Consider the following 26601-nt stretch of genomic DNA (forward strand, 5'->3'; position numbering starts at 1 on the left):
AGAAATAAAACATTTTAAATAATAACAGCAATAATAATTACCCATGTATGTATCCCCAGCTTAAGCAGTAGAACATGATGTATCCTTTCTCTAAATTCCCCCAGAGTCCTGACTTTAAATATGTTATATATGCTAATGACTCCTAAATTTAAATATGTGGTCTGGACTTCTCTCCTGAACTCCAAATCTGTATATCCAGCTGCATATCTGACATCTCCACTTGCATGTCTAATAGGATCTCAGACTGGATATCTCTAAAACTGAACTCTTGATTTCTATTCCCACCCATCCGTTCCTCTGTAGTCCTGTATCTCTCAATTAATAGCAGCTCTGTCTTTCCAGTTTCCTAGGCTAAAAACTTGGAGTTTTAAGTCTCTTTTTTTCCCTTCACACCTCATATAGAAGTTATCAGTAGAGCCTGTTCGGAGTTCATTAAGAATACTTCTTCTCAACTGCTAACCCAGCCTGCAGGCTGTTGGTATCTCTTTCTAGGTGGTTGTTTTAGCTTCCTAACTGGTATCTCTGCTTCTGTTGCTTCCTGTCCTATAGTCTATTTTCAGCACAGAAGCTTGAGGGATCCTGGTAAAAGTAAGTCAGGTAATGTCCCTTCTCTGTTCCAGACCCTTCAATGACTTCCCTTCCTCCTGGCTCAGAGCAAATGCTCAGCACTGCTGACCTCCAGTTAACACTTCCGTCTCATCCCAATTACTCTCCTCTTTGCTCCTCCTCTTCCAGCCACACTGACCTCTTGCTGATCCTTAAACATGCCACTGAGTTTGTTGGCCTTCAGAGTTCCTAGCTCGATGCCAGAGGCCTCGGATCCAATCTCCTTCCCTTCTTGAGGCCCAGGGTTTCCTAATTTCTTCCTTATCTTTGTGGCCATGAATACCCTGGCTCTAGGCCAGTAGACATAAAGTGATGCCCTCAAGCAAATGTCCATTTTAGACTTCTAGTCACTCTTCTCCTTTTGAACACATCCTCCTCTCCATCTTTTTTTCCCCCCAAAGTCTTGCTTTTCTCTGTTGCCAATTCAGCATTCATTAAAATGGTTATGTTTTATTTAGCATATTATAGATGGTTTCTCTGTCAGCCATTCTGCCAGAATTGAAAGTCCGATGAATTGGTTATGAGCCAGTGAAGTTAGATCATTGGTTTCTTGGAATAATTTTGTCTTGTTCTTCAACTAAAGGATGGAAGACTCCGGACAGGGGACCACATCTTGAGGATTGGTGGCACAGATGTGCAGGGAATGACGAGCGAGCAGGTTGCGCAAGTGCTCAGGAACTGTGGAAACTCAGTCCGGATGCTTGTTGCAAGAGACCCAGTTGGTGCAATTTCTGTAACCCCTCCTACCCCTGCAGCCTTACCTGTTGCCCTGCCTGCTGTAGCTCACAGGAGCCCTAGTGCTGTGAGTATGCAAACCTTTCTTTCCCCTTAAGCACTGGGGTATGAGACCCTGCAAGATTAGAAGTGCCTTCAACTAAAAGTGCCACATGGGTGGGAGTAGTGCCTCAGTGCTCACCAGTGACGCAGAGGAGAACCCAGTTTAGAGACATTAGACAAGTTTGATTTTCTTTTTTTGCTGTTTCTCAGCGTTAAGTCATCCAAGCTCCCTGACCTTCAGCTACTCATCTGTAAATTGGAAAATAATATTTGCCATTTCTTTTTTTTTTTTTAAATAAAGGCTTTCTAAAAATTTTATTTATTTTAAAGTAGGCTCTACACCCACTGTGGGGCTTGAACTCATGACCCCAAGATCAAGAGTCACATGCTCTACCGACCGAGCCAGCTAGGCACCCCAATACTTGTCATTTCTACTTCATTAGGGTGGTGAGGAGACATCCACGTGTTGGAGGGGAAACAGAATACTGGTGAATGTATGAGTTAGGTAGGAACAGGATGAACAAAGGGAATAGATAATATTTATTATAATCATTATAATAATGTAACAATAATCATTACTGTTATCAAACACCTAGAATTGTTGAGGTCATCTGAAATCCTCACAGGAATTCTGCAAGATAGGCTTATCCTTTCATTAAGATAAGATCATATTAGATGAAGGAACTCAAGTCTGAAGTACTCTTTTAAAAGTTGTATAGTGAGGGGCCAGGCATCCACTCTTGATCTCAGTCCGCTCATGTCTTAAGCTAAAAAAAAAAAAAAAAAAAAAAAAAAAAAAAAAGGCCATATAGTTAGTCAGTTGCGAAGCTGGGATTTGAATTTCTGGTCCATTCCAAGATCTCTCCAGCCATCTCAGAGGCTCTGAATCAAGGGGTAATAAAGCGAAAGGAAAGAAATGGTTTTTAAAAGGAGGGGCAGGGGAAGAAGAAAGAAGTGACTTTGGTGGGAAGAAGTGGAAGACCATTATTCATGTGCATTCGAGGGGCTATTCTAGAAAGTTGTTTGCCTCTCCCTATTTGGAACCTTGTGAGTGGAAGTTTTCTGTCTGAGATGTTATAACATCGTTTTTGTTTTCCTCTCCAAACTGGTTACAGCCACTTTTTCCCCTCCATTACTTTTGCTCTCCACAGCCTTCAGTTCAGCAGTGGGGACCAATGTAGCTGTGTGATAAGTAAGAATTTGATTCAATCAACTGTTTCCTTTCTAATGTTAGTGTTTTGAATTGAATCGTGTTTTTAGATACTTTATTCTTTTAAAGACGTATTTTAAATTAGAGGCAAGTAATGAAAGTATGCTTCAGTTTGATCTTTTTTGCTCCCAGTAATTATTATTCACAGTCATTCTTCCCATTTGTTTCTAAATTTTTCTTTACATTTTTTTTTTAATTTTCAGATAAAAATTTATCCTGAGGTTTTTTTTCTAAGTGGCTGTATTTGCTATTGTTGTGTAACTAATTACCATAAGGGGCGCCTGGGTGGCTCAGTTGGTTGAGCATCTGACTCTTGATTTTGGCGCAGGTCATGATCTCAGGGTCATGGATCAAGCCCCGTGTCTCATGCGTACTCTGTCTCAAAAAAAAAAAAAAATTATCACAAACTTATTGGCTTAAAACAGCACACTTTGTTAGTTCACAGTTGTGTAGGTCAGAAGCCTGAGTGGGCTTGGCTGGGCTCTCTGCTTAGATTCCTATATGGCCAAAATGAAGGGCTGGCTGGACTCTTACCTGGATGCTCTGGGGACACTCCATGTCTAAGCTCATGTAAGTTGTTGGCAGAATACGGTTCCTTGCAGCTGTAGGACTAAAGTCTCCTTTCTTTGCTGTCAGCTAGGGACCTCTCTGTGCTTCTCCAGGTCCCCTAACATCTCACAGGACCTCCTCATCTTCACCCCACAAGTCCAGCCTTTACGCTTCAATTTCACTTCCTTTTCTGCTGCCAGCCAGAAAACTCTGCTTTTGAAAAGCCCCTGATTGGATTAGATGGACCTGGATAATCTTCCTTTTGCCACACAATGGAACATAAACACAGGAATAGTACCAGGAATCAAAAGTCCTTAAGATTCTGCCACAGGTTCTGAAAAGAAATACTTGACAAACCATGCACAAACTGACTACACACGGTTATGGAACTAAATACTATGTATAATTAAAAGTGTTTTTTCCTTTTAGGACAGTTCTCTTTTTGAAACTTATGATGTTGAACTCATTAAAAAAGATGGACAGAGTCTTGGGATTAGAATTGTTGGCTATGTTGGAACTGTTCATACAGGTAAATGAATCATTTCTATTTTATATTTGGAAATAATTGTAAAGGATGTTGAGGTTTCTAGATAGTAAAATTAAATATCTACAAATTTTAATTTCAATACTAAACAGTAAAACCATGTATCTATTGTTGCAGCCAGTTACTTTTCAGTGATTTGGGAATTAGTTTTATCTCAGTTTTATAGCTGACTTGATTGTCATTAACAAAAGGATTTAATTGTCCAACTCTCTAACATTTGAATTGTATCTTCTCTTTTTCTAAGATAGATATATTTAAAATATTGTGACTTACATATTATGACATTTTAGATGTGATAACGTAAAAGGATTACTGTATATATTATGAATGTCAAAAAGTATTACTATAATTACTAAATAAATTAATTCTTTAATTAGAATTATTTTCCTGTCATATAAAGGGATTCTATTATAAGAATACATACATGGCTCAAGTATCTCTGAATAACACTCTCAATTCCTATATGCAAAGTTTTGGTAACTTTTATTGTAAGACTTACTCTATTATTATAAGACAATCCTTAGAGTAAGGAAAAATAAACCTTTAGATAAATATTTGCTAGTAACATGAATTCAGAGTTATTAAATGTTCTAGTTTTTTAAAAATAGCAAGATTAGAAAGTTAATTTTTTAAAAAAATTATTATTTTGCATACTTAGAGCAGGTGGAAAGATTAAGAGTGCTAATGTATTCAAAGTCCTGAATGAAATTCATGTCAGACCACCTTGTGCTATTTTAGCCTAATGAAATAACTGTTTTTAAACCTTTAGATTTTTCTAAGTGCCACCTTTATTAGGTTCAGAATTTAAATGAATTCCAAAAGAGCTAAGTATGGATTGTATAATAATGTTGGGGGGAAAAAAACTATATTGAATAGCTCTTAATATGCTGTCAGGTTAGAGAAATCATGGCTTAGTTGCTAAACTTGTGGCTTATGAACCTTTATTATATTAAGTTTTTGGAGCCTTCTTGTAAACCTCACAATACAATATACACACCAAGTAAAACGAAAGTGAATAACCGATAAAAAATTGAGAAAATCTGATGTTTATGTTACTGAATAAAGAAAAGAATCATTTTACTTCTTTACTCTCAAAAGAAGTTTTGGGGACTTTGGGGGGGGGGGCAGTGGTGAATCCCAAAACTAGAACATTTAAGAATTCAGTATGCTATTTGATATGTAGTCTTTCAGAGTAACTTTTGCTTTATTCTATTCATTGGACTTTTGAGGGGGGTTACTTTGCTTAGTTCTGAAAGGGATAGAAAAACGAATATAAGAAAAACCTAGTCAGAGAAAGAAATATATAAGTAACTTAATTGTTTAAGGATAAATGAAATATGTGTCTTAGAGCCATAAGTAAACTATCATCATATGGCAGATGAAAGATTAAATTTGACGGAATAAAGAATTCACAAAGAGGCATTTGTGCTAGGCATGAAAAAGGATTTTGGTAGAAGGGATGACATAGGAAGAAAAAATGAATAAGAAAAGGAGTAACATCATGACAATACTTAATGCTTTGGTGAAATATCAAGAGTCTTGTGTGTGTGAACTTTTGTCTTAGAGGGATGGCAGTTGGAAGATAAGTAAAAAAAAAAGTGTGGGCAGATTATGGAGGTCCTTGAATTATGGAGGTCTGTGAAATTTACATTTTATTATGTAGGCGATAGGAATTCGTTGATGTTTATTTTTCTTCTATGGACAATTATTTTAAGTTCATTTGAAATGAATGAAAATATAAAATCATCCTAAGTTATGGTTTTTCATTTTCCAGCTTCTCTTCTAGTCTTTGCTCATTGGCATGTATACTTTTTATATAGGTGTAATTTTTATTTAGCCATTTGTTTGTATTTAAATATTTTATAATGTGGAGGTGATTTAATGTTGCTGAATTTTTTTTCTTTTCTTTTCTTTTTTTTTTTTGGAACACTGTGTACTTTTCTGTGTCTGGGAAGCTAACATGAGCAGTGAACTAAATGTAGGTAGGAAGACCAGGTAGGAGACTCCTGTCTTAGTGCTGGTGAAGTGATAAGTCTCCGAGGCAGCAGGAAGAAGGGGGACAGCCCAAGAGAAGAAGATGAGACTGCCTGGGCTCTCCTGAATTCCAGCTTATAGTAGAGTGCATTTCATCAAGCTTCCATTACTGATGATTTTTCCAGAAATAGTCATCAGTCACATCATTTCAAATTCGGGTCACTTGTGATGGTGACAGTTTGTAATAATCCATCAATTTCTCTGCTTGTGTTCAAAATAGTATTTATCAAGCCTCAAGTCAGCCCCTGTAGCTAATTAACCTCTTGATATGAATTTTGCAATCAAGGTCTAATTAGAGCTTTCTTCCTTTTTCCATATGTTTTTGTGCACCTCAGGGGAGGCTTCAGGGATTTTTGTGAAAAGTATAATACCTGGCAGTGCTGCTTACCACAACGGCCAAATTCAAGTGAATGACAAAATAGTTGCTGTAAGTTACTGCCCTTTGTTTTAGATTTGAATCAAGTTGGGGGGAAAAAGTTATCTTGCTTATAGTGTATATGAGAGGAGAATGGCTTCATATAATCTCATAATGTTTTAAAAAATTAAGTTCAGTGAAATCTCATTGATTTGGCTCTTAGGATCCTAGATTTGTTTTTTTTTTTTTGTTTTTGTGTATGAAGAAAGGAGTCACTAACCATATTGGTAGAAAAAAATTATATCTATACACACACATACATCTGAAAGATGTTCTAGCATTCTCCTAAAAAAGACTTTCAAGCACCTCTGTGTTCTTTAAACTCACTCATTTTATATACATTTTAGTAGGCTATTAACCAGCTCTTTTTATCTCTTCATGAAAGTAATTTTTCTACTAACAGTAAGTAATTTGAGTACATACAAATTTGAAATATTTTATATATTAGAGAATATAGTAATTACCTTTTGTCCATTCCGGCTGGTCTTTCTCCATTTAGTAGAAATTGTTTAAATTTTAAAGTTTATTTGAATGATATTTTTGAAGCATAAGCACACATATCTACATAGATACACACATTTAATTTAGTGATTTACATAGAAGCAAATGTTTGTTGGCGTCATTTGCATTTTTGTCCTTCAGGTCCATCTAAGGAAGCATCTTTCATGACCCTTGGCTTAGGAGATGTCCTGTGATTTGCAGGGGATAGAGGCCTAATTTTATTCTCCCTGCCAGAATTGAAAATAGCAGCTAACTTGAAACCTCTGTGTAATGTGTCTCTTAATATTTTAGGTTGATGGTGTGAATATTCAGGGTTTTGCCAACCAGGATGTTGTTGAAGTCTTACGAAATGCAGGGCAAGTGGTACGTCTAACCCTCGTTCGGAGGAAGACGTCTTCATCTGCTTCTCCACTTGAATGGCCTTCAGACAGAGGTAGTTAATGCCACGATCCCTCTCCCCACCCCATAGGCTGGGCTTGGAAGAACAGCTTACTTATGGAAGTTGCTCTGTGAGTCTGGGAAGGAAAAATTGCCCATCTTTTGTAATGCAGTGATGGAGAAATGAATGAGCTCATTTGTGCTTTGAAGAAGAGTGTCCTTTGCCTGTTATGATGTGCTAGTCCAAATGTCAGAACACGGACCCTGACATGCATTAAGCTCTGAGAGCTGTTCTAAATGGAGATGGAAATCATTTTTCCAAAAAGCTTCTAAATTTCATTTATTACTTATATTTGAATAATAAAGCTTCGACACCTTTTGTTCTAGGGGCTCTCATTTGTCTAATGCTTTGACATTTTGCACACTTCAGAGTTCATATGACTTCTAACAATATATTTGATTCTAATGTCTCCTGATTTACTCTTTGAAATAGCAGAGGGGAAAAATAAAACCTGGATTTTTATTAAGGACATTTTTATTTGTGAAATATTTGTTACTTTTAGTAAAGAATAACAAATTTTCATTATAGAACAAATACATAATTATATGCATGCCAGTTAGTTAATTACCAGGTTATTAATGGGTAGATCAACAAAATTTGACAATCCTGAAAACAAATTCAATTTAAAATGAATGACTCGTTATAGAACTAGTGAGTAAGAAATAATTCCATTAGAATTTGTCAGAAGAAGAAGAATACATTTTTTCCCCCTCTCTTTTGAAAATATAGTAAGCCTGGAAGCCTTGCTTTCAACCGATGTTGATTTATATTTAAATTGGAACTTTTTAAGTTTTATGTGATAGTGGAAATTTTTCTGCTGAAAGACAGATGCCCTGTCAACTGCATCGTATGTATGAAATTAGAAATTGCCTAAATAGTACAAATTGTACAAATGCTATATTGACCTTAAAAGGTTTACATAAATATTTATAGCAACATAATGGTTTCTAATAGCTCTGATAGAGCTGTTGGCTTCAGTCTACTGTATCAAATAAAGTATGTCATCTGCGAATTCTTTCCTGTGCATGCCTACATTTTAAATTTATGTTGGGATAAATTTTGACACTACATTTGTACTTCTTGCATGGTTAAGAGGTCCTTCCTGTGGGTTTTACTAGCACCCTTGGTAGAGTGCTCTACCGTAGCATTTACCACACCTTGTAGCAGTCACCTGTTTTATGTGCAGCCACTGTAATGTAGGGGAACGGTGATGCCTTGGTTCCCTGCCCCATGTAACAACATTTTTGTGTGCCTTCCAGAGCCAGCATTTGTCTGTTTCACTGAAGCAAACCACAACTTCTAACTCCACCTTCCTCTACCATTCTAAATCTTTTTCTCCTCTAAACTCCTACTGTGTATATACCTTGTATATCTTATTAGTGTACCAAGTTGTATACTGCTCGTAGCATACATTTACATCATATACTGCTCTGTACTATAAACTCTGGTATGTAACTGTTTTCCCCAGGGACACTAGCAACTTCTGGCCACAGTACTTTGGCTAGCACTAGGCTGTGCTTTTCATATGTATCAGTGGATTAATGATCTAAGAAATTTTATGTGTGGTTAAAAATGTCATATTAAGATCATAGGAACTTTTTAAAAAAAACTTTTTTACAGTATTTATTTATTTTTTAAAGATTTATCCATTTGAGAGAGAAAGTTCAGGGGAGCACAAGCACCTGGAGGGGGGAGGGGCAGAGAGAGAGGGAGAGCAGCAGACTCCCTGCTGAGCGGGGAGCCCCACATGGTCCTTGATCCCAGGACTCCGAGATCATGACCCGAGTGGAAATCAAGTCAGACACTTAACTTTCTGAGCCACCCAGGCACTCCAAGATCATAGGAACTTTTAACTGGATATATTTTTCAACTTTTTATAGTTGACTCTTGAATAACACAGGTTTGAACTGTGTAGGTCCACTTAAACATGGATTTTTATCCAATACAGTACTGTACTGGTATTTTCTGCAAATGTGTTCTCTTATGATTTTCTTAACATTTTCTTTTCTCTAGCTTTATTGTAAGAATACAGTATATAATACAGATAATATATAAGATATGTTAATTGACTAAGCTGTCAGTAGGGCTTCTAGTCAACAGTACCTTATTAGTAGTTAAATTTGGAGGGGAATCAAAAGTTTTATGTGGGTTTTCAGTTGCATGGGGTAGGGAAGTGCCCCTAATCCCCCGATTGTTCATGGGTTAACAGTATTATAAAAAAATTTTAAACATACAGAAAAATCAAAAAATAATATAACAAATACCTACAAACCCACCATTTAGAGTCAACAGTTAATGTTTTACCATATTTGTTTCATCTATTTATCTTTTTTCCTTAATCATTTAAGAGTGAGTAGTAGACATCAGGCACTTTAGTCCTACGTACTCAATCTATAGTTTCTAAAGGTAAAGATATTCTCTTGTAATAATAATATCATTATCACACCAAAGAAGATTAGTAGTAATTCCCCAATATCAAATACTTAACACCTACTTATATTTTCCCAGTTGCCCCCAATGTCTTTTGTAGCTTCTTTTCCCACTCTCTGAAAGAAAAACCTCATAAAATCAAGATGCAGTCACACATTGGACTTACTGCCTGAGTTATGTTTCTTTAATTTCTTAATCTAGAAGAATCCCCCACCCCTGCCTCTGTGGCACAGACTTATTGTAAAGGGATTTGTCCGTTTGTCCCTAGAATACTACATTCTAAATTTAATTGTCCTTGTATAATTCAGCTTATTCCTCTATACACTGTGTTCCGTGTGAGAAGTTAGCTATAAAGCCTTAGTTAGATCCAGGTTAAACATTTTTGGTAGGAATACTTTATAAGTCACGTGTGATCATTTAAAAATGACCTAAAATGGGGGCGCCTGGGTGGCACAGCGGTTAAAGCGTCTGCCTTCGGCTCAGGGCGTGATCCCGGCGTTCCGGGTTCGAGCCCCACGTCAGGCTCCTCCTCTATGAGCCTGCTTCTTCCTCTCCCACTCCCCCTGCTTGTGTTCCCTCTCTCGCTGGCTGTCTCTATCTCTGTCGAATAAATAAATAAAAAATCTTTAAAAAAAAAAAAATGACGTAAAATGGATTCCTGTTCAACCTTTCTTGTGTTGAAGAGATATGTAATGACTTGCATGCGTGAGATCAAAAGCTTTGGATATCCTATTACTTAGCTCAGTTTAGCTAAGGGAGGAGCCACTGAAACCAGGGGCATTCTCTCCAGTTCCCTTCCAATTCATAAAGTTACCCCTATGTAGAGTTATTATTATTATTTTTTTAACTCATGATGATGTCATGCCAGAACCTAGGAGAGCCCAGAGCCCTGGGATGGGCTTATTCTGCGTATCTTGCTCCTTACGCACTTTGACCACAAGAGTGTCAGACCTTAGTGTTCTTTTTCTTTTCTAAGGCTATGTGGAAAAGTATCTACTCCTGCTTTGTCAGTGACTTTATCTTGATCTTACCTTCCCAGCGCCTGGTTCCTTATCCTTTTCAATAAAGGAATCCTATATGTAAGTTACCTGAGATGTTTGTATTGAGGTTGTGAACAGGACTGGAATAAGCTCACTTAAATATGGTCTTCAGCTGCTAGTGATTCAAGTTAGCAATTCTTATTTTAGGAACTGCTGTGGAACCATTGGATACACCAGCCCACTACCTAACCGGAGCAGTGGAAACGGAAACTAATTTGGATGGTGGGAATGAGGAAACTGAAGAAAGAATGGATAATCTGAAAAATGACAACATACAAGCCTTAGAAAAATTAGGTAGGCACAAATCATTCAATTCAAAACAAAGTAATATGACTTTCTCAATTGTTAACCATTTTCTCTCTTTATAGTTAATATGAGAAATTTTAGAGGCATTTTGAAGATACAAAATAGGATATTCTTTTTTTTTTTTTTTAAAGATTTATCTATTTGAGAGAGAGTGAGTGAGAGAGAAATTGAGTGCATGATCAGGGACAGGGGCAGAGGGTGAGGAAGAAGCAGACTCCCCGCTGAGCAGGGAGTGGACACAGGCCTTGATCCCAAGACCCTGGCAGATACTTAACTGACTGAGCCACCCAGGTGCCCCCAAAATAAGATATTCTTTTTTTTTTTTTTTTAAGATTTTATTTATTTGAGAGAGGGAGGGAAAGAGGCAGAACACAAGCAGAGGGAGCAGCAGGCAGAGGGAGAAACAGGCTCCCCACTGAGCAAGGAGCCCAACTCAGAACTCAAACCCAGGACCCCGGGATCATAACCTGAGCCGAAGGCAGATGCTTAACCCACTGAGCCACCCAGTCATCCCCAAAATAGGATATTCTTAATATGAACATTTTAACACTTGTGGCAGTTGGGGACCAAGCATGTTATTGTTTAATCTTTAATTAATTTTGCATGCATTTTTATTAGTATGTGTTAACTATTTTTTAATCTTGTCAGCATTTTTAATTAGTGCTTATGTTAACATGTATTATCATTGATATAACTATAGATATCTAGCTATCTGTATACATATAGCAGTGTTTCCTTTTGCCATAATAATTCATAACGTATACATATTTACATGGTTTATCAAATTGCCAGTTTGCTATACGTTTATACTTTAATCTTCTTTTCAGTTTATGTGCAACTTTGTCCTTTTACTTTGTACTTTGATACCTTGGCTACATAGTTGACTGTTCTGCAAGCATTTTGAATAACAGTCTCACACAATTCCCTGCATAGAGTTGCTCCAGAAAGCCTTGACAGTTGAATGAAATGGAATACTTAACACCATCCTCTTCCAGAGAAGTTTTGGCTTTGATTATCTCATCTCAGGAAAGGATTTCCTGAAGGAAGGAGTAACCCCTCATTCAAGTTAAAAAATTTCCTATAATTTGGAAATTTACCTTATTCTTTTTGACCCAAGTGGATTGTAGTTAGATCTTTGCTATTTAAATTCAAGTGAACCCAGATAGATTTTCATGGAACTATTGCATGAAAATCAAGTACATTCTGAAGTTAGAAGTATTTTCAGACACTTTAATCTGCTCTTTTTGGATCAATCTTATTTTTTTCTTCATGAGTATGTGTAATTTCAGCTTGACAGTAAGACCAAAATCATTGAACTGCTAAGAAGTTAGCTGTCTTTTTCATTATAAGGGCAGAAAAACTCCCCCTTCTTCCCTTCTAGGTTCTTTGGTCTAATAATTAAATTGATATAAAACAGATTAATGGGAGAAAAATTTGATGAGGAAACCCCATAAAAATATGAGACCCAAGAGTAAGTTGGACAGTTGAGGCTTATATGCCATTCTAACTTAAGGAATGGGGTGGAGGCCTGGGGCTTTAAAGATGAAGAGGGTAATTTGCAGCATGTTAAGAAGAGCAAATGTTTGGTAATTAAAAGTTTGCTCTGTCATGCCAATAGGTCTTTCAGATAAAAAAGTTATCTCTGGTAATAGCTCTTTCTGGTCTAGACCTCATATCTAAATTCTTCTAGGTAGTTAAAGGAGAGGTAAAAGTTTTTCCTGAGTCTGCTGGGTCTTGCAAAAAATACTCAAAATACGCCACATGCAAAAATGGCATATTTTGGGGTGGCATATTCTCCCCTTCATTGCCATTTGAATAATTGTTTCAGATAATCCTACTATTAATTTTTTTAAGTCATTTTGTGTAGCCCAGGATTTATTGGGCTGTGAAAATAGTCTTTTTCCTCTGGTACTTAGCTTTGTGCTATGCTTTAAAACTCATGACTATCTGTGCTTCCACTGTGCAAATGAAAGATGAAAGAGTTAAAAGAATTGTAGGTGAGATGTCATTATTTTATACATGTGTACGAAATGTCATTTTTATGCTTACAGTTCATCCAGAACTTTGCAAATTAGCCTACTGGATAAGAAGCTGCTGCACGAAAGAAATTTAACAAAGATGGTAGAACTCTTACCGTAATTTCTTACGGAAGTGTTGACAACAATAGATAGGCACAAAGGTGCAGAGCCCACATTGAATGATATTTTGCTTTTAATAAGATCTTCCGTTAGTTATCCCCAACATGTCAGTTGATATAGTTATTTCATGGATATTGTTTTGTACGTCCAGTGAGTTAAGCTCTTTAGTGTTTATTAGTCTTAGTCTCTGAATTCTTAGGTTAGCCTGTTTTACTTGATGATTTGCATTATGTAATTAAGCATTATATGCATCCAAGATGAGCTGTCCGTGCTGAAGACTGAAAGAGCTGATATTGCAAGTTATGTTTGATTTTAGACAGATGGTTATGTCAGCTGGAGTAAGTGTTCTGTGACTTGTTTAATCTTGTGACAAAATTGAGAGAGTTTTTCTTTAACTTAGAGGAAAAAAGGTGAAGGTTTGTTTATTTTCTGCTACTGCTTTGGATATAAGTTGAAATTGTATTTTTAGTACTTTAACTTTTGCCTATGAGTCATTCTTCAGACTACGAACTGTGTCCTGAGCTTCTGGCCAAGATCACATGGGGGCCAGGCAGGGCACTTTAAATCTGTCTTAGTTCGTCAATATTATCTGACCTATGCAAAAGCAATATTATACTCAAGAGTCACAAGGGTATAACCAAGTAACCACATGAGACCAAAGTACACAGAGTTTCTAGGACGTTAAATCTCATGCATCTCCCTGGTTGAATTAAACCAGACATGGTTTTATATCTGCCCAAATGAGAAGTCTGACTGGATTGTGTTGATATGCCCAGCTGATGGTAAAGATGTCTCGGTAAGTTTTTTACTTTTCCTGTGGGTGTTGGAAGGTATTACTTTGAAGTGATTAACATTTAAATTAAATCCTTGTTTGTCTTAACATAGTGTAAAGCAAAGCCAGATGTATTTTACTTGTAAACTGCAGGATGTTTACATATAAAGTGTATATATTTCAAATTTCATTTCTAACTCATCAGTTCCTCTTCCCTGTAAAATAAAATTGAATAAAATATAAAATTTTTCCTTAAAAACAAAAACCCCTCTATAATTTGGTCATAAGTGGCCTTACATTCTACGTTAGTCTTGTAAGTCACCTCTGACTTACTTTACCTGGTGGACCCATGTTCGTACATTTTCCTTTTTATTCATTTCCCTTTTACTTACTGGAACTGTGCTATTATTGAGGAATTTAGTAGTTAAGTTTGGCTCACAGTAGCTTCAACTTTTTCTTTCCCCTCTAAAATCCAGAAAATGTTCCAGACTCTCCAGAAAATGAGCTGAAATCTAGATGGGAAAACCTGTTGGGCCCGGATTATGAAGTAATGGTATGTTAAAATATTGTAATAAAAAAAAATTCATGTCTCATTGCATGTCAAGCTCCTAACATTGCAGTTTAAAGAAATGGGAGAGCCCAAGATTAGCCAGCTTGCCTTTATTTTTCTCCTGCCTTTCTTCTCTAGTGGATTGATTGATTTTTTCCTCCTCTTTTAACATTTTAAGCTATAAGAGCAATTAAGGACTGCACACAAGTTTCAGTTATAATTAGCAGACACTCGGTTCATGTTGAAAACATTTAAGTCAACAGTAGGCAGAAGAATCTTAGAAAACTTGCTTTAAATTTATAACCTCTATCAGCTGCTTAAAATTGCTGGCATTTTTATGATTGCTTTTATGATCTGTTTGTTTTATTGTTCACTGAAAGGGCTGTGGATATTAGTCCTATGTTTCACGAAGAATCTTACAGTTTTATGAGAAAAATGAAAGAATGATTATCAAATGTATTAGGGAGAACAGGAAGTAATTTAGGTTAGGTATAAGTTTATAGCACCAGTGGTCCATTAGACTTCCTTTCACCTGTTATTAGATTCATTGAGTAAGGGATTGATTACATTTCCCCGTATGAATCCACGTGAAAGCAGAAAGCTGTGCTTAGAAAAGCTTCTATAGTGTTCACTAAATGCGTTAGTAATAAAATATTCTATTTCTATTGTCATTCATGTTTTCTTACATATGTTTATCATTAGTACTTGTTGGCTGGTTGGAGATTTTTTTTTCCTCTTATTGGTTCAGCACATACAGTCACTATCTATTGTCAGAAAACTTCCAATGTTGTTGAGTTAAAACACGCCATACTCTATTCTTGCTAATTTCATACTCGCATTTGGTCCTCATGAAGTGCTGCTGCTTTACTTCATAGCTTTCAAATGCTGTTTTGTCATTAGGCTATCTATCACCTTAGCAAATAACTTTTTCTACTATTCTTAGTGGTTTGGTATTCAATTTGGTGTCCCAGTATTTATAAATGGGACACTTTCGTGATGGGCTCTTTTTGGTTAAAATTGTATTCTCCTTATAACTACCCCTCCAAATTTCATTTATCACACAGTGAGGGCATAACATAATGGCGAGAAAAAGGGGACAGAATTTGAGGTTGGGAATTTAAAGTGACAACTTATTCATTAAGGATTCTTGCTATTTTGAGGGATGAGGATCAGAAAGGAGAAACCAAGCAAGATAAATAAATGCATGCATGCACTCATGTACTCCGATGTTTCTGATTTCATTTTTCTTCTAGAATCTGCTTATGTGAAGTACAGTACTTTTAGAAGCTTAGTTGGATCATTGTGTAACTCATCCCCTCCCTCCAGATGCACCGTACTTTATTAACAACTTACACATGCAAATCATCAGTATTTTGCTTGGTAGGAATTCACTTCTGGGGATCTCTACCACTGAGGCTTAGGACAATAGTTTTAGGCCAGGATTAAGAGCTTTAAGTATTCCATGAGCTTCTCACCAGGCCAGGTCTTTCTGTTCGTGTCCTTGCCAGCTATTTCTCCTAGGGAAATGGTGGGGTTTGCTGTGGAAAGTCAGATGCTTCAATTTTTCCAAACTCATCTCACTCTACTGACCTCGCAAACTTTGTTTTAAGGCCTGAATTTAAAAGCAAAACTGATTATACTCTTGGCTTTGTTATAGGAATAAAATTTTTATGGACTCCTTATAACAGAGGATTATATTAAAATTTTAGGGGTCATGGATTTTTAAAAACAGTGTATGTGTTTTGCACATCCCCTTCTGGTTCAACTGAGTAATTTAGGGGAAAAGATTGCTGAAGAAAACAGTAACAACAAGAAAAATATTCTCTGAAATTTTGCGTTATGTATTATACTTCTGGATGTCAGAAATAACGGAAAAAGATGAGAATGCAGATCAGGTGGTATTATCAATATATAGGGTTTACAAGTTTTTTTCAGAAAACCTAAGAAGAAATAATGTTATGCTTTTACAAATACTGGAGTTTTTTTTTTTTTTCTTGTAAATTTAGGTTGCTACTTTGGATACACAGATTGCAGATGATGCTGAGTTACAGAAATATTCAAAGGTAAGCATTATTTTTTAAAAATGTTATCGTTTTCTGTTGTTTGAAGAACTTTAAGTTCGGGGTGCCTGGGTGGCTCAGTCAGTTAAGTGGCTGCCTTTGGCTCGGGTCATGATCCCAGAGTGCTGGGATCAAGCCCCACATCGGGCTCCTTGCTCAGCGGGGAGCCTGCTTCTCCCCTGCCTGCCGTTCGCCCTGCTTATGCTTGCTCTCTCCACCCCCTGCCCCATGTCAAATAGATAAATTTTTTTAAAAACTTAAAAAAAAAAAAGGTTTAAGTTCTCATTGAAGAAACTAAGTTTGTGCTGTGACTAGAAGTTTCCAGAATTTAGTCTTAGATGTTTTCTGGAAATGTGGTGGGCTCTTACTGTTATGAAGGGTGTTGGTTAGATATGCCTGGGAAGAACATGGGGTCCCTGTGCCACTTTCAGAAGCCAAAAGCCCGGTTTGATTGCTTCGCCCACCTTACGGGTAGTACACAGAGTAGCATCGTCCAGAGCCAATTAGCCTTTCAGACATTATCAGCAGGACTTTTAAAATGTTTCCTAAAAATCAAGACCACAAACATAGACTTCACAAAATCTTTCGGGTCCGGATGTCTAAAGGCAGAAAAGTGCATTATAGGCAGTATTTTTTCTTGAACTTAAACAATTTTGTAGCGAGAGCTTTATTTCTAATGGCAAAATGCCAGGAGGTGATGATAACAGTTTTCCCCAACACTTTTAGTTTTTTCTCACTACAAATTAACTTTATAGTTTCTATTTTCAATGATCAGAAAGCAGGGCATTTGGTACTTAGAGAAGACTTCTTGGTGGCTTTCTCAACAAATGATGAGAAAGGAAAGGTATTCTTGTTAAAATAGTTTCACAATTTATATTGTAATCCCAAACGGGTATATGAACTAAGCCGGGCTTAAACTCTGCTGTCACATGCACTATTCAAGAGGAGTTCTCTGTATCCCATGTGGGTTTTTTAAGAAGCTATCTCTTTAGATAGTTCTGCCATTTCTTTCTTTGAGTATTTGTGCTGAATGTTTCTCCTCCATAATTTTATATTATATGGGCTGTCATTTTATAGGTTTGAATTTTCAAGGCTGAGACTGCAGAGAGTATTTCTTTCCTCCTGTGCTAACCTGCATTTTGAGTCACTACCTTGCGTACCTATGGGGCCAACTGACCAAGCTTTTCTCCGATGGGCAATATAAAATCATCGTGGCACAATTTATAGTTAATTTTAAATTATTTACAAAATCATCATTAGAATAGTCACTAATTATTAATTCCATCTAACTATGCTGGGAGGGGTTTAATTTAAGAAGATAGTAAGAAATAGAAATACTTCACCAAACTTCAATTGTTATTAACCACTGCAGTACAGTTTACTAATTACATGGACTTTGGGGTCAAACTGCCTGAGTTCAAATTCTGGCTTATGCATTCAGTAGCTTGCAAAATTATCTAAACTCTGTGTCGGTTTTGTTGTCTGTTAAAGGGAGATATTAATAGGATACTACCTACCTCATTGGTTTTATAGGGATTAAATATGCTGTGCCTAGAAGAGTCGCAAGTACATACTAATATGTGTTACTATTTTTATCATTCATAAAAATCAATGATGCTGTCCCCTAAGACCGTTCTTTAATAAACACTAAACTCTTGGATACTTCTTTCAGTTTACTAAGTTTCCTGTGCCTAATCTGCTGCTAAAGCCCATCGATTGAGTCCTTGATTTTAGTTTTTGTTACAGTTTTCTATTCTAGAATTTCTGTTTTATTCCTTTTTAGATTATATTCTTTGGTGGAATTTATAATTTAAAAAAATCTGCATTTGCCATAGTTTCTTCTATTTCTTGAACATATTACTCACAGTTTATAAGGACTTGAAATGGTTAATTTCAGCATCTGGATGAACTTTGTATGTGTTTCTATTGTTTGATATTTTCTTTTGTTATTTGGTTGTCTCTTTCCTCATGTCATAATGTAATTGACTACCTGACATTATGTAGGACAACTACAGAGGCTTTGGGTGATGTTATCTTTGTCCACGGACTCATTCTTGTTTCTGATGAGATTGTGTGTGTGAGTGTGTGTGTTGGGGGTGGAGGGGTGAGGGTGGGTGATTATCTCTGAGATGAGATGGAGGTACCATTCTGGTAAGTTTCAGACCTTTCTGGTTTGCCTTTGCTCCTAAGACCTAGCCTTTCAAGTATTCCATGAGTCAGGAATGTATACTGGTTCCCTCTTCTTAGTGGGACCTGAACTCCAGTTCTATCTCCTCAGTACTTTGGGGCTGCTGAAATCGTTGTTTTTCAGAGTTTTCCCGATTAGCTTTTAGCCTCCTTGCCCATATAGCTTTAGGACTCAAGAGACCTCCTTGGGGAAAACATACCTTAGCTCAGACTCAGCTCATCATGCAGCTCAGCTTTAGTTGTCTGTCCTCCCACGTTCAAAGCCATTAAGACCCTGTATCATCGTACTCTATGATAAGTAAAAAAAGATAATAACCACATTTTGTGTGCACATCTTAAAGAATGGCATTGTCTTTTTTTCAGACAGATGTTCTGTCTCACCTTCATTTCCTAGTTCCTTGTCACCAGTCTTACTGATTTTTTTTCTTTCCTGATCAGCTTCTGTGCCATATATATCTATATCTGTTTCAGTATATATCTGCACACACACATATACACACACACACACGCACATGTGTGTACTCAGCAAATTTGATATAAACACATGAAAAGGGTTTGAATCGAACAGACTTTCAGAACTTACTCATAGAAACTCACCAATGCATTCAGCTGTACATTCATTCATTCATTATTCAGTTTTCAAATACTTATTAATACCCTACTTTGTGTCAGACCCTCTACTGGGTGCTGGGGTTTCAGAAGAGAACAGAGGAAAAAAAATTGCTGCCTTGTAGAACTCATATTTTCATAAAGGGAGATAAAAAATAGGATACATTGTATTGGTGATATGTGTCATGGAGAGTTTAAGGCAGGGAAGAAAAATAAGGAATTCAGGACAGAGGGTGGGTTTGCAATTTTAGATAGGTTGACCAGGGAAGGCCTCATTAAAAAGGTGACATCTGAGGAAGCATTTTAGGAGGTGAAATAAGCAGCCTAATTTTTCTTCTACAGAATATGAACAATAATACTTATGTTGGAAGATTAAGTATAAATATGTATAATATATGCCTTAATTAATATAGCTCAGTGCTAATACATAAGAATTGTTCAATAAATGGTAATTTTGTTTCCCAGTTGTGTGCTTCATTTTTAGTCTCTAAACTTTTAAAGTCTCCTTTAAAAAAAACTATTTTTTTTTTCAAATTTTTATTTAAATTCTAGCTAGTTAACATATAGTGTAATATTGGTCTCAGGCCATAGAATTTAGTGATTCATCTCTTATAACAGCCAGTGCTCATTGTAAGTGCCCTCCCTAATACCCATCACCTAGCTAGCCCGCCCCCCCACTCCCCTTCCTCCATCAACCCTCAGTTTGTTCTCTATCTTATGGTTTGCTTCCCTCTCTCCCCCCCCTTACTATATGTTCATCTGTTTTGTTTCTTAAATTCCACATATGAGTGAAATCATATGGTTTGTCTTTTTCTGACTTATTTTGCCTAGCATAAGCTCCTTCCACATCATTGCAAATGGCAAGATTTCATTCTTTTCGATAATTGAGTAATATTCCATTGTATATATATATATCATCTCTTCTTTATCCATTCATCAGTCAATGGATATTTGGGCTTTTTCCTGCTTTGGCTATTGTTGATAATGCTGCTACAAACATCAGGGTGCACGTGCCCCTTCAAATCAGTATTTTTGTATCCTTTGGGTAAACTCCTAGTACTGCGCTTGCTGGATCATAGGGTAGTTCTATTTTTCACTTTTTGAGGAACCTTCATATTGTTCTCCAGGGTGACTGCACCAGTTTGCATTCCCACCAACAGTGTAAGAGGGTTCCCCTTTCTCTGCCAACACCTCTTGTTTCCTGTGTTGTTGATTTTAGCCATTCTGACCGGTGTGAGGTGGTATCTCCTCATGGTTTTGATTTGTACTTTCCTGATGACAAATGATATTGAGTGTCTTTTCATGTGTCTTTTAGCCATCTGGATGTTTTCTTTGGCAAAATGTCTAATTTATGTCTTATGCCCATTTCTTAACTGGATTATTTGAGTTTTGGGTGTTGGGTTTGATAAGTTCTTTAGAGATTTTGGGTACTAGTCCTTTATTAGATATGTCATTTGCAAATACCTTCTCCCATTCCATACACTGCCTTTTAGTTTTGTTGTTTCCTTCGCTGTGCAGAAGATTTTTATCTTGCTGAAGTCTCAGTAGTTCATTTTTACTTTTGTTTCTCTTGCCTCTGGCAGTGTGTCTAGTAAGAAGTTGCTACAGTCTCAAAGAGGTTGCTGCCTGTGTTCACTAGGATTTTGATGGTTTCTTGTCTCACATTTAGGTCTTTCATCCATTTTGAATTTATTTTGTGCATTTTGAATTTATTTTTTTGAAACAAAATGGTCGTTTCATTCTTCTGCATGTTGCTGTCCAGTTTTTCCAATACCATTTGTTGAAGAGACTTTTTTCCATTATATATACTTTCCTGCTTTGTTGAAGATTAGGGGACCATATAGTTGTATGCCCATTTCTGGGTTTTCTGTTGTGTTCCATTGATCTGTGTGTCTGTTTTTGTGCCAGTACCATACTGTCCTGATGACTATAGCTTTAAAAAAAAAAAAAAAAGATTTTAAAACATTTGATTATTTAATTTAAGAAATTTTGTTGTGCCAAGGTATTTATTTCTTTAAAATTTTTTGCCCTGGAAGAGTCATCCATAATTGTACTATTCTCTTTTCGTATTTAGATGCTACCTGTATGTGTTTACATATTTGTAGTTAGCAGGCCCATCCTTTTATGTAATGTATGTGTGAGAGAGAAGGGATGTGTACTTTTCCCATATAACATTATCATACATATTTACTTTTTTAAAAAATCATTTCTTAATTATAAATGTCCACAGATTATTTCTTTTTATTGATGAGTTATGGTTTTTAAAAATCCTCTTGTATGGGGCGCCTGGGTGGCTCAGTCATTAAGCATTTGCCTTTGGCTCAGGGTGTGATCCCAGTGTTCTGGGATCGAGCCCCGCATCAGGCTCCTCTGCTGGGAGCCTGCTTCTTCCTCTCCCACTTCCCCTGCTTGTGTTCCCTCTCTCGCTGGCTGTCTCTCTGTCAAATAAATAAAATCTTTAAAAAAAAAATCCTCTTGTGATTGGGAGTTTAGTTCTTAACTTAGGAGCTTTTCATTCCCAGCGCCCCCCCCACCCCTCCGCAGTATGTAAATGAGCCTCTATCCCTGCAGAACCTCACAGAGGAGGATGCCAGAGTTTGCACAGGTGCAATGACTCACCTCAAATTATACAGCTAGATGGTCGCAGGGGCAGGCTGCAGTTTAGAGCACATTCATTTATCTCTGAAGTATTTACCGAGTTCCTGCTCTGTGCCAGACACTGCTCCCAACGGTGGGCAGCATAATGGAAAAGGTCTTTGCTCTCATAGAGCCTGGACTCTGGGCTTGGGTTAGGGCATGATAGTAAGCAAGTGAAAAATAGCTTGATAAAATAGTTGTAGATTGTTAGGAATGATGCAAAGGATTAAACAGGATGGTGACAGTGTAACTGGGGAGGAGGGAGCATTCTGGGGATAGAGCCAGAGAAAGCCTTTCTGAGCTCAGGCTTGAAGGATAAGGACGTGGGGAGCTGGGAAACTGGTGAGTGGCAGGTATAAAAACTCTGTGGGAAGACAGGGCCAGCTTGTGGGGAGAATGGAAGCTGTTTGTTTCAGTGTTAGGGTCAGACTAAGTGAAGACTGGAATGTTAAATGTGGCTGGTGAGGAAGACCCGGTGCTGCAGGGCTTCCAGATCCACGGTGGTAAGCCTGGGCTTCGGTTGCAATGCCAGCTAACACCAGTGGACGGTTCGGTGCAGTGTCAAGATCTGAGGTCAAGGCTGTAGGTTTTTCTTCTGTCTCGTCAGGTTTCTGATTAGGAAAGCCACGTTTCTTTCTTTCTTTTTTTTTTTTATAACTTTTATTTTGTTGTATTAGTCACCATACAGTACATCCCCAGTTTTTGATGCAATGTTCCATGATTCATTATTTGCATATAACACCCAGTGCACCATGCAATATGTGCCCTCCTTACTACCCATCACCGGCCTATCCCACCCCCCCCCCCCGCCCCGAAGCCCTCAGTTTCCCAGAGTCCACAGTCTCTCATGGTTCATTCCCCCTTCTGTTTACCCCCCCTTCATTCTTCCCTTCCTTCTACCAATCTTCCTATTTCTTATGTTCCATAAATGAGTAAAACCATATAATTGTCTTTCTCTGCTTGATTTATTTCACTTAGCATAATCTCCTCCAGTCCTGTCCACATTGCTGCAAATGTTGGGTAACCGTTCTTTCTGATGGCTGGCTAATATTCCATTGTATATATGGACCACAACTTCTTAATCCAGTCATCTGTTGAAGGGCATCTCGGCTTATTCCACAATTTAGCTATTGTGGACAATGCTGCTATGAACATTGAGGAAAGCCATGTTTCATGGCCAGAGCTGGTGTTCCTAAGGGTCTAGCTGTCTTCAGATGGTCACTCCAGTTTACTACCCCATTGCCACTGCTCTGGAAGGGGTGACGATTCAAGAAGCACCTTCATAAATTACTGGCCAGTGCTCATAGATAAGGTTTTCTTGTGAGGTGGATGAAGTTGTGGGAAAGAGGGAGGTGAAAGCAGTTTGCAGTGGTTTGAGCATTAGCTGCCCTGCTTCTAGGAAGCCGTTAATCATGACACGAGAACCGTTTTCCCGCATCTGGGGAGACTTGCACTTTTAGGGATGGCTTTCTTGGCAACTGTTTACTATTAAGATAATCACAGCACTGTGAGGAAGAAGCATTAAGCTCGTTCCAGTGACCTTTCGGCTGGCCATCAATTGTGATTCGGACTGAGCGTTAGGAAGATCCCCGGTGTGGGAAACAAAAAGAACACGTCCTGTTCTCTGGTTTTGACAAGACAGGCTGACAAATTTCACTTTATTTCCTCCCTGAATTAGATTCTCTGAACCAGAGGACGTTCAAACATGCGTTTCCCCCTCACTCAATGTGAGCAAATCTAATTTTTAAGGCAGTGGGATGTACCGGACCCTCCCAGGAGTTGCAGTGGGTGTTACCACTCGATTACCAAGATGGGTTCTTTGCTTCAAATACAGTTTCTTCTTTATTTGTCACAGTGACCCTGTTGGTCAGCCGGTGTTTTCTTCTTTCCAATTATGATATGTGGGAACCGAGCGTCAGGCAGGCAAAGTGTCTTACCCAGGCTCATATGCAGCTAGGAAGTGTCAAAATTAGGAAACAAATCAGGCATTATCTGGCTTCTGCACCTGTGCCATTTTTTTTAATAAATAATATATGGACAAGACCAAAAATTAAAAAGTTACAGAAGTACGTCCTGCAAAAAATAAGTATCTCTCCCATCCCAGTCCCCTTGTTCTCCTCCCCAGAGGCAGCTACTGTTAATGGATTCTTAGGTGTGTGAATTTACACTTTGTTGGTCTCTTTTTGAGTGGGGAGCACAAGGCACAGAATGAAGTAACTATAGTAACTGAGGTGCTTAGCTGGGGTAGGTGGCCTCTCGGAAGCAGGAGCTTTTTAAAAATACATGTGTCTTTGGGGCACCTGGGTGGCTCAGTTGGTTAAGCAGCTGCCTTGCGCTTGAGTCATGATCCCAGGGGTTCTGGGATGGAGCCCTGCATTGGGCTTTCCTGCTCAGCAGGGAGTCTGCTTCTCCCTCTCACTCTGACCCTCCTCCCTGCCTGTGCTCTCTCTTGCTCACTCTCTAATGAGAAAATACACATGTCCTATTTTGTCCCTCCTGACCAGTATTCTAATTCTGTAGTTTGTGGTGAAGTCCCTAAAGGAAATTGTGATTCTTTCCTTGCCTCACTCCCCTGAGAACTCTACTGTTCAGGTATTGCTAACAGGCCTTATATTTGCTCGAGGAAGGAGGTGGTACTTCTTTAAGAAGGGTGAAGGAGGGTTATTGGGAGGATGGCGTTTGTAGTCTACCCTGAAGAGTGGGTTCGGGGAAATAGTTGGATATTCCAGGTGGAAGAACCACCAAGAACAAAGGTAGTACAAGAGCATGTGTGCAAAGTGTTAGATCAGGTGTCAAAAGCTCAAATATCATGTGGGCCAGGCAGGTAACACCAAGGATATTTAAAATGATAACGCTAAACAAAACAAAATGATAAATGCGAATTGACTCTTGACCTTGGTGTTAGGCCACTAAAAAGAACCTTCACTGTATTTCTGTATAAAGGAGTACACTGTGTGTATTTTTTGAATATTCAGAATTAAAAATTTAGATGGGCGAGAAGCTTAGGCTGTGTTTCGCTGTTGGAAAGTTGTAGCTTCATTCTTGGAAAGTTTGTTTTTTACTTATGGTAAAATTAGTCATTCTTTCCCTCTAACTGTTTAACATAAATGGCATTTAACATCTTAAGTGTGTGTGTGTGTGTGTGTGTGTGTGTGTGTGTGTGTGTGTTACAAGAACCAATCATGGGGTTCTTTCTGTCCTATTTTGAGTTCAGCTTTTTGGAAGCAGCCTCCCCCATCCTATTGACATATCTGTTCCTCTCCAGAAGGGCTTTTTCCCCCGAAGCAACACCATTTATATTCTCACTTGAGCATTCTGATATCTTGGTTTAGGGCCCTAAAAGTAGAGCTTTTAGCAAAATGAATGAATTGCGGTTTGCTTCATGACCGGTCTCTCCACTCTCAGGTTGAAGGGCTCTAGCTTGCTTGGTCTCATTTGGTCTTCATCATTTTAGCACTGACAGTATATCACACAATGGTCATAGTTTCCCTCGGATATATTTCCTTGGATCTTTTACTTGTCACATCGGGATCAGGAAAACCCTGCCGCTCATTAACTTTGTCAGTTTAAATAGGACCCCTTGAATTGAATAAGCATCAATAAAGCATAACATGGGATGTGTGTGAAGGCATCCATCATCTGTCTGCTGCACCCACTTCTGTCATTTTAGCACTTTCTGCTCTCTAAGAACTCAGAATACTGAAGGGGTGGACAACTGAGAGAGACAGATGAAACGGTTGATTTGTTGAGTTGCTAAATGCAGCTGGGACAGGTAATTAAACAGTCCTGCTCCCGCAGAGAAGCCTGCAGCAATGTAACATGAAGTCTCAAAACCCAGCTGTACTCAGATTTAGATTCAGAACTAATATTAGGTAGGCCTCTTTCAGATTGACAGATTTTGTAAACATCATTTCTGGTTTATTTGTTCAGCGTGACTGAAGATGGAGCATGTGTGTTTTGTTCATGGTTTAAGTTTCTAGGAAGCATGTGCTGTTTATAGGTATCTGGGAGAATGGCCTACACGGGTAGAGCCCTGTATCTGGAAGGCAAGGGATTCCATGGGTGACCGTCTGCTGCTCCTCTGTGCTCCCGCCTATTCCTGACTTCAGCTGTTGCATGGATGTGGTGGGTTAGGGGGACAGCTACATGAATAGGTCAGGATTAGAAGGGGGGCTGAATGAGGAGATTAGATCAGTTCCCTCCTTAATCCTTTTATTTTTTTTATGGGGGCATATTTTTATGTAAGTAGCACTAGTCTGTGTATAGGGCAATGTCTTTGTTTTAATTTGGGTACTTCTATCCAGAAGTTGCTATCCCCATCTACTCAGTTGCTCGAACAGAAATCTAGCAATTACCTTTTTCATTGACCTTCCACAGGCAGCCCCTTGCAGGCTCTTTGTAGGGCTGATGTGTTCTTACCCTTCAGTTCTTACCACAAATGTCCCCATCTCTGGGAAACCTACCCTGACCAACTTTCCAAAATGACCTCTACCAGTCATGTGTGGTATCTTGACCCTGATTAGTTCTTTCGTAGCATTTATCACGATTAGTAATTATTTGGTTTACACTTGTTTGTTGGTGAATTGTTTTTTGTTGTTGTTGTTAAAGATTGATTAATTTGAGAGAGAGGGAGATTGAGAGAGCTGAGCAGGGGGAGGGGCAGAGGGAGAGAATCTCAAGCAGACTCCCCTTGGAGCACAGAGCCTGACTCGGGGCTTAATCTCATGACCCTGAGATCATGACCTGAGCCGAATCAAGAGTCGGACACTTAACCAACTGAGCCCCCCAGGTGCCTCT

The 26601-nt window shown here is 38.1% G+C and overlaps 1 protein-coding gene across 6 annotated transcripts in view; it reads left to right on the plus strand.

The window, feature by feature from the left end:
• Positions 1 to 26601, plus strand: part of PATJ (PATJ crumbs cell polarity complex component) — a 345082-nt gene that overhangs the window by 32858 nt on the left and 285623 nt on the right. For all 6 annotated transcript variants that reach the window (XM_087865951.1, XM_045802203.2, XM_045802205.2 and 3 more), the window contains exons 8-14: positions 1190 to 1408; positions 3572 to 3671; positions 6056 to 6147; positions 6928 to 7069; positions 10693 to 10839; positions 14238 to 14314; positions 16318 to 16374. In XM_087865951.1, the coding sequence (XP_087722077.1) occupies positions 1190 to 1408; positions 3572 to 3671; positions 6056 to 6147; positions 6928 to 7069; positions 10693 to 10839; positions 14238 to 14314; positions 16318 to 16374 (834 nt within the window). The remainder of the gene's footprint in view (positions 1 to 1189; positions 1409 to 3571; positions 3672 to 6055; positions 6148 to 6927; positions 7070 to 10692; positions 10840 to 14237; positions 14315 to 16317; positions 16375 to 26601) is intronic.

The sequence above is a fragment of the Ursus americanus genome, chromosome 12, assembly GCF_024610735.1.
Source record: "Ursus americanus isolate L20-20 chromosome 12, mUrsAme1.1.p, whole genome shotgun sequence".
Taxonomy (NCBI): domain Eukaryota; kingdom Metazoa; phylum Chordata; class Mammalia; order Carnivora; family Ursidae; genus Ursus; species Ursus americanus.